At 41.1% G+C, this 17,427-nt stretch overlaps 1 protein-coding gene across 2 annotated transcripts; it reads left to right on the forward strand.

Annotated features, from left to right (window-relative positions):
* The first annotated feature begins 175 nt into the window (after nucleotides 1-175).
* On the forward strand, nucleotides 176-13,004 carry atp6v1b2 (ATPase H+ transporting V1 subunit B2). 2 transcript variants are annotated; one of them, XR_010015249.1, is made up of 15 exons: nucleotides 176-310; nucleotides 2,506-2,561; nucleotides 4,273-4,371; nucleotides 4,514-4,607; nucleotides 4,701-4,778; nucleotides 5,384-5,523; nucleotides 5,652-5,753; nucleotides 5,882-5,979; nucleotides 7,202-7,325; nucleotides 7,492-7,642; nucleotides 7,835-7,917; nucleotides 9,074-9,178; nucleotides 9,876-10,005; nucleotides 10,296-11,697; nucleotides 12,933-13,004. XR_010015249.1 is itself a non-coding variant. In XM_063014050.1 (14 exons), the coding sequence occupies exons 1-14, from the start codon at nucleotides 178-180 to the stop codon at nucleotides 10,430-10,432; spliced, it is 1,530 nt and encodes a 509-aa protein (XP_062870120.1). In that variant the 5' UTR covers nucleotides 176-177; the 3' UTR covers nucleotides 10,433-12,755. The 2 variants fall into 2 exon arrangements, 1 of the variants encoding a protein (XP_062870120.1); XM_063014050.1 differs by lacking the exon at nucleotides 12,933-13,004 and having other exon boundaries at nucleotides 10,296-12,755.
* The last annotated feature ends 4,423 nt before the right edge of the window (nucleotides 13,005-17,427 follow it).

Consider the following 17,427-nt stretch of genomic DNA (forward strand, 5'->3'; position numbering starts at 1 on the left):
GATTTACAGACTCTTTCTATCTGTATGTCAACATTGAGTCCAGGCTGCGCATGCGTAGAATGCGTCAATTTTGAGGACAGGGTGATGCAGCGTCGCCACACAGTGCGCATGCGCTCAAGCGCCGTCACGACCCGCTAGCTTTTCGTTATCGTAGGTGCTAACCGCTAACAGCTAACCATGAAGGCTCTTCGGGGAATGGTGAGCGGAGCCGTGAATGAAATCACCTCGGCTGTAAGCGGACACAAAAACGCCGCAGCTCGGGAGCATGTGCTTGCCGTGAGCCGCGACTACATCTCTCAACCGAGACTGAGTGAGTGACTTTATTTATAATGGAAAACCGCTGTCCAGCTTACTAGCTGCAGTAGGTACTGGCTGTATCCCAAATCGCTCCGTATGTGGTATATAGGTACACTACAAGGTATTGGAAGCAATGGCGTGTGGACGCTATCTAGTGCACTTTGTAGTTGGGTTTGCGGCGTATGGAATACAGCCATTAGCTGCGTAAGAAGATGTAAGCAGAGTAGATGATGCAGCGACTGAAAAAATAAAATAATTAAAAAATGCAGCGACTGAATGACAATATTGGATAAAATCATCGATTAACAGACAATAATAAATATAAATTACGAGTCAAATTACAGAATCAGAAAAGCTAAAGCTTTAATTAAACATAGTAATGATGTGGTTATCCATCTGTGTCCATTTGGCCTTCCAGCCGTATAAAGCCATAAATAGCATGATGCCTATGTAAATAAGACACAGTGTGTGTATGAAACGATATCTTCAGTGATCCTGTAATTGTATTTTTTATTCAGCATCCCTTGTGTTTCATGTTAGCAGCAGGCCTGATGAATTCCCCATCATGGTTTGCTTTATCAAATAAAAACATTTCGTTATGTGTATCCAGGCCAGTGATGATTATGACAGCATAGCTTGTCATGTATACAGTATCAATAATTACATCAGTGTGTTAATAATACTTCAGTGTTTTTGGGGTCTTTTAAAATCACCATTACTTGGGCTTCATCAGTACCCATCTTGCATCACAGCAGCATATGACCACCCATCTCCTTTTCTTATTGAAAGGCATCCATAGATGTCTCTGTATTGGACCCGATTGCATTTTTTTAACAGCCTTGGTGATGCCTAACAGTGTAAGAACTTTGCAGATTGAGCATCAAGCAAAGCCACAACACTGTTCCCATATTGGTTTACAAAAAGCCCCACAATCTCATCTTCTTTACTGTTTGACATGCTTTTGATACTTGGGTGCATTTTCTCTTATTTGCCTGCTCAAAGTTAACAGTGCCCTTGGAAAACAGCTTTATCATTACCAGCGGTCAGTCAGCAGAGATGTTGGCACAACATTAGAAGAGAATTTGAGCTGTTTGCCCGTTTAACTGTCAGTTGCCGATCTGATGCCTTGGTACGTAGACCTGTTCCATGTTCTGGACATTGGCTGTGGCTGTTCACTAGCTCACACAAAAATAAACCTTTTTAAAAGTGCAGTGGTGCCCACTGGCTTTAATTTAAATTGCACAGATGCCATGTTAGTGCCCTGCTTATACCTCAAACATTTAGATTTGCAGCACTAAGGGTCTGCGTGCCAGATGTTGGACCAGATGATCTTCTGTACCAGTGCACTCTTTCATCTTGTTCAGACTCCTGCTGTCAGAATCTTACCGTGTTTTCAGATCTGTGCTTCCTCCATGCGTGCTCATATCTCTTTCTGCGTTAGTCTTTTTTGTGGTTTCTCCCTCCTTTTACCCAATCCATCTTATCTCTATCTCATCGTTGCCGCCACCCCCGGCTCCGTCTGCTATGCAGACCAGATCTACTGTGTCAACTGCTAAATATGGGAGAAGCTAAAAAAAATGTTTGTTGTGTGTGTGTATACCGGAGGAAAGCAGGTTTATTGTTCATACTGTAAATTATGTAAATGAATAATTTATTTTATTATTTCAATGCGTAATCTTTCAGTCACTTATAATTTAAATTATAATCATCACACTGTGGGTGAGTCACAACTCTGCACCCAGTTCGGTGTATGTGAGAGATCTGTAGCTCCGCTCTGCTCTCAATTTAAATGTATCTCTGTTTAATCCACAGCATTAATCAAACCACGACTTATTATTGGTTAATTTGTAAATTTGTAATATATTCACATCACATGTTTTACAGCATTAAGTGTGTAATAGATAGGAACTAGGTGTCTAGTCCTGTCTGATGTGGATTGAGTCATATTAGCAATACTGGTTTGAAGAAATTGTAATAATAATAATAATAAAAATTTATTTGAAAAGCGCCTTTCATGACACCCAAGGACACTGTACAATAAAAATAAAGAAAATCTAAGCAAAATTATGAACAAAATACACATTTACAAACATGGAAAACACCAAACATGTGGCACAGTTCTGGGTCACCCAAAAGCCAGTTGGAAAAGATGATGGAAATTGTGGTCCGAAACGTGAAACTAAAGATGCTGACATTTTGTCTCCACAGCATATAAAACTGTGTCTGGTGTCAACGGCCCTCTGGTGATTTTGGACCAAGTGAAGGTACTGTATGTTTGTTCAGAGTTAAAGAGGCTATGAATGAATTATGTACTGTTCATACATACTGTGTTCCACTGTGGAAATAGAGGAGTATAGATGGATAAAGTAAATCATGCTGAAAAAGATACTGTGTAATTAAAAACAGGTCCAGAATGGGAGCTGATTGGCACTTGTGTCAATGTGAACTTGTGAGTGGGAGGGATGGCATTTCTGTCTCCCCTGTTGATCCTGTTGGGTTGGAGATGTGCCACCTTCTCTAAGCTTGGTAACAGAAGCACATCCTGGCCCAGATTTTCTCATTGCCAAAAGCTTCCCCAGAATTGGCAAAGGCACTCAGGTGGCACAGTGGTAAATTACACTGGCTTACTGCCTCAGGGATCCAGAGTTCAAATCCTAATCTCACGGGCCAGATCCGGCCCTCCACGTCATTTTATGTGGCCCGCGAGAGCTTAAACGACTGTACGATAGTTGTGATGGTTCGAGTCGTTACAGAGATGTACTTATAATTTAATGGGACTCCTGCGCCTTTAAACGGCAACCAGTGACATCATAGTCATGGCAACTAACTTTGACCTTCGCTGAGAAGCCATGTGACTTTTACGGCAAAAGAACGTGGGCAGTAATGTAAACAATAATAATAAATATAAATAATTATCTTGCAGTATAATACCAAAGCATCGTCTGTAAGTAGTGGCGTTTATATTCTCAGTTGTTTGTAAATGTTTAGTGAGTATATCACAGCATTTTAGTTACAAATTTACCGTAATTAAATACTGTTGTTACCGTTACTATAGCAATTAGTATCTTTACACAAAATGCTAACTCCTTAGCGCTATTTTACGTTTGGTTAAATCTCATATTGTACCAGATGTAACACTTGACTACAGCTGTGTGCTTGTACTGTATTAAGTTCTTTATTGTTTTTATTGTTTGTATTTTTACTTCATTCTGGTGCACACAGTGTATCACACAGCTGGGAAGCAAATAAAACCGACTGTATTCTGAAGAGAGCTGTCTGTCTGTCTGTCTGTCTAGCTGAGCAAGGGGGATAAACTATTAGTGAGGGCAGAACAATTTTCTTAAAATACACTGTAAAATCCTACATTAACTGCATCTCTCAAAATGCAGGCTGATTTTGTGACCTGCAAAGTGACACATCCCGCCAGTAGATGATGTTAAGAAATATTTACACATGATCCCAAAATGTACAAGAAGATAATTAAGAAAATTAAGCAGAAGGAGGAAATTGAAATGAAAATGAAAACAAGTTTGTGCTTCAGTAAGAGAAAACGGTGCGTCTCTTGTGTTATGAGGCCGTGTCTGTGGTAAAGTAGGACAATATAAATGCAGAATTTAGCCTCCAAGAAAAACAACATACTGCAATCACAGCAGAATACGTTACAATCGGCCCTTTGAGGGCCACAATAATGCTGATGTGGCCCTCGGTGAAAATGAGTTTGACACCCCTGTCCTAATCAGTGCTATCGGCACTACATAGTGAATAATTGGCTATGTTTTTGTATCTTTTCGGGTGTGGGGGGCTGTTTGGGGTGTGTTGCTGCATCATGCACAGAGATTCTGGGGCCTCAGGTATAGCCAGTCATGTCTGTGAAGATGCAGCATTGCTGGGATTCAGACCCTGTCATATCATTATTTAATAAAGAAATGTCTGTTAACAAGTAGACTCTAACACATCCGTGTTTGCCTGATGCAGTTTCCTAAGTATGCTGAGATTGTCCACCTTACCCTCCCCGATGGCACCAAACGCAGCGGCCAAGTGCTGGAGGTCAGCGGCTCCAAAGCCGTCGTTCAGGTGAGAAGAAACATGCATTTTATTTGCTATTTTTAAAGATTCATCTTTATTTTTGCCATCTATTTCTACAGCAGTTTGACACTAAATGAAATTTGGATTAAAATGACTTAAGATGTGATATTTTATTTTTATTTGGAAATAGGTCTTTGAGGGGACATCAGGGATTGATGCCAAGAAGACGAGCTGTGAATTTACAGGGGACATTCTGCGCACCCCAGTGTCCGAGGATATGCTGGGTGAGAAGGGGAACAGCCGAAGAATCACTTGTTTCAAATTTGACATATTACTGGGAAATATTAACTATAATTATTAAATTCTTCTCTTTTTAGGCCGAGTCTTTAACGGATCAGGAAAGCCGATTGATCGGGGCCCTGCCGTCATGGCAGAGGATTACTTAGACATCATGGGTAAACATGAAAGCGCTTTCTAAATTTTTATTTCTAAATCTAGTTGTATCCAATAACACAGTTATATCTCTGTTCTACTGCTGCAGACACTTACCTTGACCGAGGAGGGACTTGCCTAACACACGCCTCCTCTGACACGTGTGTGGCTAATAAAATAAAAGCCGCTTCTTTTCACCTGCATAAAGCGGGTTCTCATAGGGATCAGTATCGCATACGAAGTGTCACGCACTGATCCCAAATATATATTTATAATATAATGATAAATCCCTTTGGGCTGCCCTCCCTCAGACACAGCCAATCATGTCTGTGAGATTCTCATTGGGACTGATGAGGATGGACAAGATTAGGAATTAGGAGTTTATTAGAGGGACAGTGGGGTTGGATGTTGTCGAGACACAGTTAGGTAGGAGAGTTTGAGATGATTTGAGAATGTGCAGAGGAGGGATGAGAGTTCCAGGATGGATATGCCAGCCAGGAGAAGGAGGGTAAGGTCAAGGAGGACGTCCTGATGGTTGGGGTTGGGGTGGACAGAGTAAAATAGAGAGAAATGTTTTTTACCCCAGTTTTGTCTCTGCTTTTTTTCAAATGAGTCTCTGTTTTTCCAGGCCAGCCAATCAACCCACAGTGCCGTATCTACCCAGAGGAGATGATCCAGACAGGCATCTCTGCCATTGATGGCATGAACAGCATCGCCAGGGGCCAGAAAATCCCCATCTTCTCTGCAGCTGGTCTACCACACAATGAGGTCTTATTTATTTTCATATTAATATTACCTTCTCTAAAAATGTGCAGTCAAAACAATGAATAATCGTGTGTAGCGTTAGATGAAGAGAGACTGAAGCATGTGTGTGAAGCCTCTCTGTATAATTTCAGATCGCCGCACAGATCTGTCGTCAGGCCGGCCTGGTCAAGAAGTCCAAAAGCGTGATGGACTACAGTGAAGACAACTTTGCCATTGTGTTTGCTGCCATGGGGGTGCGGAGAACTACTTGCCATTCAGATGATAACTGATTATCTCATTTAAATTTGACAGTCTTTATCTGAACAATTCAGTGTTAATACAGAAATGATTCATTCTTATTGATTCTTTCAATGTGTCTCAGGTGAACATGGAGACGGCCAGATTTTTCAAGTCTGATTTTGAGGAGAACGGCTCCATGGACAACGTGTGCCTGTTCCTTAATCTGGCCAATGATCCAACGTAGGCACCCTCTGAACCTTTTTATATTATTCAAACATTTTAGGAACCTCAAAATAAAGCTCATTCATATTGGGAAAACAAACTTCAGCATTTTAAGTAATACGTACATTCTAAGTGGTTAGCTCACTGAAATTATATAAGGTAGCCTAAATTATAAAACAGACTTGTCAGTTCTAGTTTGCTGTACGTGACTTTGATGTCTTGAAATACACAAAGTCAAACACGTCTCAAACAGGGGTGTCCAGTCTTATCCACGAAGGGCTGGTGTGTGGGCAGGTAGATAAGTTTAGCTCCTACGTGGTTGGAACAAATCCTGCAGCCACACTGATCCATGTGGAAAAATTGCACTCTACAGGTCAATAAATTACATGTATTAATGTTTAATAAATAATTATTTATAAAAAAAAAAAAGAAACATAGTGACAAAAGCAGTGATAAGTGATGTGATAAGGCAGAAATAAAAAGTGGTTGTCATAATATGGCAAGCTGCTGAGAGCAAGAATTGGACGTTCCAGTTGTCCATAAATTAGACGTATTAACTGTATAAATGTTGAACACATTTGTTGGCAATGATTATATATATATATATATATATATATATATATATATATATGTGTGTGTGTGTGTGTGTTAAATTGGATGGTAATTAGTTAAGTAGAGGTAATTACCATGAGTTAGTCAGGAACCTGTATGATGTGTGATGATCTGTAGCACAGCTCTTTACTTTTCTGTAAAGTTGGTGGGTTGATTAAATAATACATGGATGTCAAATGTGTGTGTATAAAGCGCCCAGGTGGCGCAGCGGGATATTCCGCTAGCACACCAGCGCCGAGTTTCTGAACTACTCGCTTCGAAACTCTGTGTTGCCACCGGTCGGCTGGGCGCCATCTGGCGGGCATAATTGGCAGTGCCTGCAGAAGATACTAATTGGCCACCGTATCTGCAGGGTGGGGGCCGGACTATGTGTGGGTGGGGTCTTCATACGCTGTGTAAGGACCCTGATTGGCGGAAAAGACACCTGTGCAGATAGCAGGGGCGAGAAGAGGCTGTACACGTGTCGGAAGAGGCGAGTTCAGCGACGTGCTCTCCTCGGATGCAGTCGCGTATCCCTCAGCAGTGGAAGACAAAATTGAGTGCGCTAAATCAGGAGGAAAATGCATTAAAAAAATGTGTGTGTATAATGTATATGTGAATGAGTTCAGACATAATTTCCTTTGTGCAGGATTGAGCGCATCATTACTCCCCGTTTGGCGCTGACTGCTGCAGAGTTCTTGGCCTATCAGTGTGAAAAACATGTCCTGGTCATCCTGACTGACATGAGCTCTTACGCTGAAGCTCTGAGAGAGGTGAGACATTAAACACGGCTAACTGATATGTCCAAATTAAGACCTGAACCCTTACCTGCTAATTTACCTCTAATTTTACTCTAATCCTGAACCAGTAACAATAAAAAAAAAAAAAGCCGCGTGTCATTGCCTGATCTTGCTGAAATAACTTAATCTGTCTCTAAAGGTGTCAGCAGCCAGAGAGGAGGTGCCCGGACGCCGTGGTTTCCCTGGTTACATGTACACTGATCTAGCTACGATCTATGAGCGAGCTGGTCGAGTCGAGGGACGTAACGGGTCCATCACGCAGATCCCCATCCTCACCATGCCTAATGATGGTAAGAGAGAGAGAGAGAGAAACGGCTTTACCATTACAGCAGGAGCCCTGAGATCCTATTTACACGTCCATCCAGTGTTAAATATTGTCTTGACATAAAGATATGATGTACATATGGACATCAAGTGCTATACAGTAAACAGAATCCTAAAATTTCTTTTTTTTTTTTTGTTTTTTTTTTCAATTCTTACAGACATCACACATCCTATTCCTGATCTGACTGGGTACATCACGGAGGGTCAGATCTATGTGGAGAGACAGCTTCACAACAGACAGGTCAGTTGTGAGAATATACCAATCTACATGTTTCACAGAGTACAGTGCATTTGTGCACCTTATATTACACATTGTCTAACCTGTCTATAGCATCTTAAAAAAGCATTGTTTCAGTAGATTTGTATCTTTGGACTGTTGTTTACTTAAACTACAGTAAGGAAATGTTTACCGTGGAAGCTCATCTGCAAGTCAAAAATGTAAATGTCATCAACCACTGACTGTATCCCTGAACTCAGCAGAAGTCACAAATCACAAGTCACAGTCATATTTCGTTACATGGTTTAACTAGATTCATGGTGGAGAAACTCATGTCTAGCACAGAGCCCTGACCTCAACCCAACTGAACATTTTTGAAAGGATTCGGAACATAATTTTCAGCATTAGTGTTTGATCCTAAACTCCCCCTTTTAACCGAAAGGGTGGCAGCACCGTGGCTTGATGGGTAGCACTGTTGTCTCACAGCGAGAAGGTCCTGGGTTTACTTTTCAGGTGGGGTTTGCATGTTCTCCCTGTGTCTGTGTGGGTTTCCTTTGGGAGCTCCGGTTTCCTCCCACAGTCCAAAGACGTGATGTTAAAATCATAATAAATAAATAAACGAATTAACCAAAAGGGCACAAATTCCCACAGACACATCTAGGAAGGTTTGTAGAATTATAACAATAGTAAAGTCTATTAAAGCCAGAAGGGGGCGGTATGTTAATGCTGTGTTATTATACCACCATATTAATGGTGAGAATTTTGTAATGGAATGCAATCAGCATGAAAAGGTGTTTACATCTTTTTGGCTATATATTGGCTATAGGCGGCACGGTGGCTACGTGGGTAGCACCGTCACCTCACAGCAAGAAGGTCCTGGCTTCGATCCCCAGGTGGGGCGGTCCGGGTCCTTTCTGTGTGAAGTTTGCATGTTCTCCCCGTGTGAGTTTGCACCGGGTGCTCCGGTTTCCTCACACAGTCCGAAGACATGCAAGTGAGGTGAATTGGAGATACTAAATTGTCCATGACTGTGTTTGATATTAAACTTGTGTAATGAGTAACTACCGTTTCTGTCATGAATGTAACCAAAAGTGTAAAACATGACGTTAAAATCCTAATAAACAAACAAACAAAATATATTGGCTATATAGCTGAGCTGGCGTGTGTTTCTTTTGTGCAGATTTACCCTCCCATCAACGTGCTTCCCTCTCTTTCTCGACTCATGAAATCTGCTATCGGAGAGGGAATGACACGTAAGGACCACTCGGACGTCTCCAACCAGCTGGTGAGATTCAGAGATTGCTCATTATCCTTTCTATTTGCTTCATATTCGTTAATCTTGACTATTTGTTTTATTGTTTATCATGCTTTCATGTTCTTTCTGCTGCATATGATTGGCTGGCCAGGATCCTTTCTGTGTGGATTTTGCATGTTCTCCCTGTTTCCATGTTCTCCCTGTTTACTCGGGCCAATTGGAGCTACTAGAAATTGCCCTTAGTGTTCGTGTATGTGTGTGCACACGCTCTGCGATGGACTGGCGATCTGTCCAAAGAATGGAATCAGATGAATCAGACCCACCGCAACCCTGACCAGGATAAAGCGGTCGTAAAACATTCAGTGATGAATGAATGGCAGCTTTGTAATGTTCTACATCTGATGTAGCTCAGTGGTAGGTCAGCGGTTAAGGTCTAATGTAGCTCATCGTTCAATAAGAAAGTTGCTGGTTCAAGCCCCACCACCGCTGATGTGCCCCTGGGCAAGTGCTAGACCAGTAATCAGACGAGTAATCAGAAGTTTGCTGGTTCAAGCCCCATTACCACCAAGTTACCACTATTGGCCTCCCAAATTGTATTCAATGATAATTGTAAGTCGCTTTGGATAAAAGCATCTGCTAAATGCCAAAAATGTCAATGTAAAAGATGACATACATGGGTGGTGTGGGTGTTGCACCAGTCTGTGTAAATCATCTTTTCTCTTACCAGTACGCGTGTTACGCCATTGGGAAAGACGTGCAAGCCATGAAGGCCGTGGTGGGAGAAGAAGCTCTGACCCCTGATGATCTGCTCTACCTGGAGTTCCTGCAGAAGTTTGAGAAAAATTTCATCTCCCAGGGTAAGTCTGAAAATCTTACTGAAATAATAGGAGGGATTTAAATATATGTGGAATTAATCGAGATCCAGGGTTCGAATCTTAGCGGTGGCCTTGTGAGTGCACTCTCACTGCCTGTCCCAAGCCTGGATAAAATAAAGAAGGCTGCATCCTGAAGGGTATCCGTATTCTGTGCCCACCAGAACCTGATGAGTCTTGTGTAACCACTAATTATGTCATGAATGTAACCAAAGTGTGTAAAACATGACGTTAAAAATCCTAATAAATGAATTAATTTCTGTTCTGTTCTGCAGGTGCGTACGAAAACCGTACCGTTTATGAAACTCTGGATATCGGCTGGCAGCTAATGAGAATTTTCCCCAAAGAGATGCTGAAGAGGATCCCGCAGAGCACGCTGGCGGAGTTTTACCCTCGAGAGTCCAAACACTGAGTCTTCATACCTGTGCTCAGCCGCTCTATCTGTAACGTTTTCCTTGATATCGTGCACCCTGTATCACCTCTGCCCTCAAATATCACACTGCACATCCTTCTCTTCCTCCTCAGATGTATTATTCTACACCTCTCTTAGTGTAGCCTTGTATAGCTCTGCTTTTACTGTTGTGAATGTGGTTAAAGACGTCTGTGTGCAGCCTTACATGCAAATTGTGTGACTGTATCATTAGTTTATTCGCAAAGCATTCGGTCTGTGCCAATGTTTGTGCCAGCTCTGACTTAACCGTAGTACATTATTTATTATTTATTGAAGATTGTATTATTTTGACCATATTTCAGGATTTCATAAAGCTATCTGCATGTCGAGCTTCATTACCTGTTAGAACCGATCGGCAGAAAGTGGAACCTGACCCAAATATTTTTAAATAAGCTATAATCTCGCTGTTCCTTTATATCCGGTATATTGTAGAGAGGCCACATGATAGTCCATGGGGGCGCTGTGTTCGTCTCTAACAGGTCAAAACATTTATCAAGCAATATTCAATTTACTTAGTCGGTTTACATACACAAGTATTTCCATTTCATGCCAATTTAGAGATTTCACTGGTTTCTGCAGCAGTTCTTTTTCTCTGACTGAAAATTATGTTATATAAAAAAAAAATTTAGTAAAATAGATTTTTTTTTCAATGCATTTTCTCCCAATTTTCCTCCCGATTTAGCGCAGTCAATATGTCTGCTGCTGAGGGATACCCGATTGCATCCGAGGAGAGCACATCGCTGCTCACACCTCTTCTTGTCCCTGCATTTTGCACAGGCGTCTCTTCCGCCAATCAGGGTCCTTATACAGCGTATGAAGATCCCACCCACACATAGTCCGGTCGTCCAACTCTAGCAGATACGGTGGCCAATTAGTATCTGCTACAGGCACTGACAATTATGCCCGTCAGATGGCGCCCACCCGACCGGTGGGAACGCCAAGTTTCAAACAGTAAAATCTATTTTTGTAGATTTTCTGAAAATCCGCTGGGTAAAACTATACATACAGCGATTCTTAATTCTTCATTCTTGGATTCTTAATTTGGGAAAAGATTAAAATGTTTTTGGGCGGTGAGGTACCACGGGGTGTATTAAAATCTGATTTTCTGCCATTCATTTATGTTTCAGTGATTAATAGGCAGCACTCTATGGCCAAACATTTGTAGACTGCCTCCACTAGATTTCGGAACCTAACTCCAGGGATTGGCTTCCACTCAGCAACCTAAGGTCAGGTACTGATGTTGGAAAGTATGTTATATAGAAAAAAAAAATTGATTTTGTGTAGGTTTTCTGAAAATCCACTGAACAAAAAGGTACATACAGCGACTTAGATTCTTAATCTGAGAAAAAAGGACGACAAGGTGCCACAGTGGGTTCAAACAAAATGTACAAAACAATATTATTAGTGACTTGCATTATGTATACTAAATTTTTACTGTGTAACAGCAGTGGGGGGTAATAGCTCCATGTGCCCCCTCACTTTGGGAACCCCTGGTTTACAGTGTCATCCATGTACCAGCAGCTTTACTGGTTCAGGACTATTTTTCTTTCAGCATATGCTGTTAATTTAACCACTGTTACATTTTATGATGGTGCAGTTAAACTAGCCCTGTTTCTATAAGCTCAGAAAAGCCCAAAACTGAAGGGAATCATAATCAAGAGGAATTAGGAACCTGTGCAGCAAAGTTAAATGACTTTGTTCAACGTTTCAGACCATCAAATTGATTGTAATTACTGTTTGTGTACTTTTGACCCAGCGTACTTTCATAAAACCTGTTTACAATTATTCAGTCAAAGCAAAGGAAAAATCCCCAGAATGGCATGAGGTACGTGGTCCATTACAAGTGTATGTAAATATTTTGACTTGAAGTATCTGGCTTATCAAAAAACTATTTATTTACATGCCTAACGTTTGATTTGCTTGGTTTTGTTATCAGTGATGATCGGTTGGATGTTGTTTACATGAAATCTGTTACAATTCATTCATCTAAACACAATAATCGTTTTTATTTGGTGATGTATGTATGTGTTTATTTATTGATGTATTTTTTATTATTATGTTTCTGTATATTTGGTGCCATGGATGACTTGTTTAATGTGTAATTCTAAATCTCTTCAGAATCTATATGCTGTTGTGAAGTGGATGTAAATGCTGTTGTAAATCTCATACAAGTTTCAAATGAAAGGATTTTTGTTTGTTTGTTTGAATGCATGGAAATTATATAGTGACGTCACGTGTCTAGTCCATCAAATGTGTTTATTAAAATGTAATCTTGTGCCATTCATTAATGTTTCAGTGATTAATAAGCATGTGTGGACTGCCTCCACTCTTATGAGATGTCTTTATACTAGATTTCGGAACCTAACTCCAGGGATTTGCTTCCACTTGGCCACTTAGGATCAGGTACTGATGATGGGGAATGAGGTCAGGCTCACATTTGGTGTCCTGTTTTTATCTTCAGATTCATCTCGGTGGTTGGGCTTTGTTTCATCACACCAGATCATTTTTATGGACATCACTTTGCACCCGTAGGCATTGCCATGCTTAAATAATAACATTTTAGACATGAGATTTGTACTTCGGACATGTAATGAGGCAACTACATGACAACACTGAAGGTGGTGTTATAGCAGGACCAGGGATGACCAATAAGGAGCTGAATTGATGACCTTACGACATGGATTACATTATCATGGGCTAGTCTAATAAAGGCGGCACGGAACAGAGGGCATTGGAGAAAGCTGATCCATCTGTGCAGCCAAACATCACAAAGCTAATGGTGACTGTATGAAGCCCAGCAATGGATCGGCACCTTGTATACCTGCAGACTTTCCCTTCTCAGTTAAACATGACATTTTCCCAAGGCCTAAATCAAAGCACTCTAGTATACAGTCCTATGCAAAAGTTTAGACACCCTTGGTTAAAATTCTGTACAACATTCATTTTATCTACATTTTAATTCACAGCTTCTGGACATTTGTTGGATTTAACATACACTATATGGGCAAAAGTATTGGGACACCTAATTAATAATTCTAATGATTGAATTCATGTGTTTCAGCCACAACAGTTGCTAAGAGGTGAAAGAAAGCTATCATATAAATAAAATTATACGCTTCAAACTCCCTTCCCTGTTCCAGCATGATTGTACTACTGTACACAAAGCAAAGATATATCAAGTGAGGCTTTCCTGACCATCATCAGTTCCCAGTCATATACATTTTCTTCTGACAGAATGGGCACAAATCCACACAGACACACTTCACAGTATTGTAGGCTGTTTTTTAATAACATTTGGCTTTGGAATGGGATGTCCAACAAGCTCGTGGTCAGGTGTCTGAATACTTTTGGCCATTAAGTGTACATACATAAATAAAAAAAAGGGAAAAAAAAGTATATATAATTTAGCATGTGTCATGCAAGTTCTGCATATAAAAGAAATTGTGCATTAACATTTACAAACAGATGTCACATTTATTATTGTGCATTGAATTATTTTGCCTTAGAAAATTGACCTTCAGTGCTCAAACTATTGCACAATACAAACGTTGCTGCCACATGCGGTTCACATGAGATTCCACAAAAGTCCAGCAGAGGTCCATAAAATGCAGTATTTAAAAATACAAAGGTGCCTTGCAGCTTTATTTTATTAGGATTTTTACGTCATGTTTTACACAATATTCATCACTTTAAGTTTAATGTCAAACACAGTAACGGATAATTCAGTGTCTCCAGTTCACCTCACTTGCACGTCTTTGGACTGTGGGAGGAAACCGGAGCTCCCAGAGGAAACCCACACAGACACAAGGAGAACATGCAAACTCCACACAGAAAAGACCCGGATTGCTCCACCTGGGAATCAAACCCAGAACCTTCTTGCTGTGAGGCGACAGTGCTACCCACCAAGCCACTGAGATAACATTTACATTTTCGGCATTTAGCAGATGCTTTTTTATCCAAAGCGACTTACAGAACTGTGACAGTATATTGTCTAAGCATTCGAGGGTTGAGGGTCTTGCTCAAGGGCCCAACAGTGGCAACCTGGCAGTGGTAAGGCTTGAACAAGCGACATTTAAATTACTGGTCCAGTACCTTAACCGCTAGATACAACTGATAATTAAACAAAACATTTAAAACACTGATTTTAAAACATTTTTAAATGTCTCTGAGGAACAAAGTTATCTGACAATTTTCCAAACACACTTGTCATTTCGTGTCATCTCGAATTTTCCCCTTGAAGATCAATAAAGGAATAATTTTATCAGACCTCTGATCTGAACTGATTCAAAATGCAGCCGCACACCAGGTCTTCAATCTATCTGAGAGCTGCCACATCACCCCAATTCCGTGCTTTCTTTACTGGCTTCCCGTAGCTGCCAGCATTTGCTTTACATTTAGATTTACATTTTCGGCATTTAGCAGACGCCTTTATCCAAAGCGACTTGCATTACAGTTCCAGTATACAGTTTGAGCAATTGAGGGTTAAGGGCCTTGCTCAAGGGCCCAACAGCAGCAACCTGGCAGTGGTGGGGTTTGAACCAGCGACCTTCTGGTTACTAGTCCAGTACCTTAACCACTAGGCTACTGCTTGCTTTATAACCATCATGTTCACCAACAAAGCCAAAAACAGTCTAGCCCTAACCATATTCCATCCAATTAAAACTGTTCACCTGCTTACAGAAATCCCAATAAATTACAGGAAGTCTATAAACAGCTGCTGGGAGAACATACTTCTGAAGACGTCATTTGTGTTATTGGTCAGCAATGGCTTGTAACTAAATATGTTAAGATGATCTCTCTGAGAACTCTGAATCTGTGCAGATCTCTGAGCATTTTTCTGCGCTCCCTAAAAACATTCCACCATCTCGCCAAAGCTTGCTGAGGTTTGTCTCACATCAGCGGAACGACATGTCCAGGCAAGGAGAAAAAACAACCTGGCATCCAGACACCAAATAATTCCTACTGCTTCCAACTGTAGGACGCGGGAACAGGATACGGGTAAACTCTCAGTACATTACCAGGGCCATAATATGTATAAATATCTGGTCAGGTTTGGCTTCACTGGGAAACACTGGGGGGCATGGTGCCAATCCCCCACCCTACATAGCTAAACATGTCTGTGTGGGCTGACAGCACTGCCAAGATTTATACCCGGATCTCAGCAAGTGGTGGGCTAGCAAAATAGAACACTCTGCCACCCAAACGCTTTATATTGATGTTTACATTCACACAATTTAGCAGCCACCTTTATCCAAAGCAACTAACAAGGGCCCAACAGGGCAACTAAATGGTTGTGGGGATTAAACTGACAAAATTCTGATTACAAGTCCAGGACCTCCACTGACCTTCCACTGTTATGTATATACGTATATATGTTAGCAATCAAGACTTAAATGGCTTGTGACCAGTACTGGCTAGTTTAATTTATTTGCACTGGTGATGGGGAAAAAAGTGCTGAAGTAAGAACAGCCATGATTTTAGCTGGGCCCCTAAGCAAGGCCCTTAACTCAACCCTCAATTGCTCAAATTGTATTTTGTCACAATCGTGAGTTACTTTGGATAAAAGCGTCTGCTAAATTCTGTGAATGTAAACATAAGTATAAGGTGCTTGGGTGGCACAACGGTCTATTTTGCAATCCCACCACCTCTGAGATCTGGGTTTGAATCTTGGTGGTGCTATCAGCCCATGTAGACATGTCTGGATATGTAAGTCATTGTCAGTGTGTCCAATGTGGTAAATATTTTTGTAGAACCATTTATATATAAATGTAACTTTATTATTGTTATTATTAAATGAACCCCTGAGACTATAATAATCCAAATAATACAGCAGCTGTGTTTAAAACGTTTCCTGCGGCATTATTATTTGATTTGATGTGTAAGAACATGTCTGGTTTCTGTATAAAACGTGGTAGAAAGTGTGTTGACATATGGCTGGTGAGGAACATGGCTGAGTAATGCCCTTAAGGTGGGTCTGGTAGAGGAAAACGCAGCCACAGCTGAGCTAACAGGTCTTTACCCGCCGAGCGAGGAGGAGCAGCACCCTTGTTCCCTGTTTTATGGGATTTATTATGTCAGTATGAGTGCAGCTGTTAATGTGTAACTACAGCTGATCACGCCTACCTGTAAAATCCGCTCTAACACCAGATAATGAATGACGGCAAAACAAAAAGCTCTTTGTCCAGAAGAACCTTCACAGATTTCAGCTCTGTCTTGGGTTTTAGTGGGTTTTCTAAATAAATATGACAAAATCTGATGAGTCATAAATATATGCACATACAGAACATCTACTTTTTGGTTTGGACAATGAGCTTGTTGGACATTCCATTTCATAAATAAAAGCTATTAAAATAGAGCGACCTCTATGTAAACCACAGCCATTCTTCGAAGAGGGCTTCTCACAAGTCTTGTGAAGTATGTCTGTGGGAATTTGTGCTGTGCATATTCAGTCAAAAGAGCATTGTATGGCTGGGCACTGATGTTTACCTCTGTTAATGTACCAGTTCATTCCATTGCTGTCAGTGAGGCTCTGTGCAGGTCACTGGAGTTTCTTTCAACTGAGCTTTTCATCATGTCTTTATAGAGTTTGCTTTGTAAACAGGGGACACAGTCATGCTGGAAGAGGAAAGGGCCTTCCTTAAACTCTTGTTGCAAAAGTGGAAGCATATACTTGTTTATATAACAGATTGATTACACGGGTGGCACGGTGGCTAAGTGGGTAGCACTGTCGCCTCACAGCAAGAAGGTCCTGGGTTCGATCCCCAGGTGGGGCGGTCTGGGTCCTTTCTGTATGGAGTTTGCATGTTCTCCCCGTGTCTGCATTTCCTCTGGGAGCGCCGGTTTCCTCCCACAGTCCAAAGACGTGTAAGTGAGGTGAATTGGAGACACTGAATTGCCCTATAGGTGAATGGGTGTGTGTATGTGTGGTTGCTTTGCGATGGACTGGCGCCCTGTCC

Source organism: Trichomycterus rosablanca, chromosome 18 (assembly GCF_030014385.1).
Source record: "Trichomycterus rosablanca isolate fTriRos1 chromosome 18, fTriRos1.hap1, whole genome shotgun sequence".
In the NCBI taxonomy this organism is placed as follows: Eukaryota; Metazoa; Chordata; class Actinopteri; order Siluriformes; family Trichomycteridae; genus Trichomycterus; species Trichomycterus rosablanca.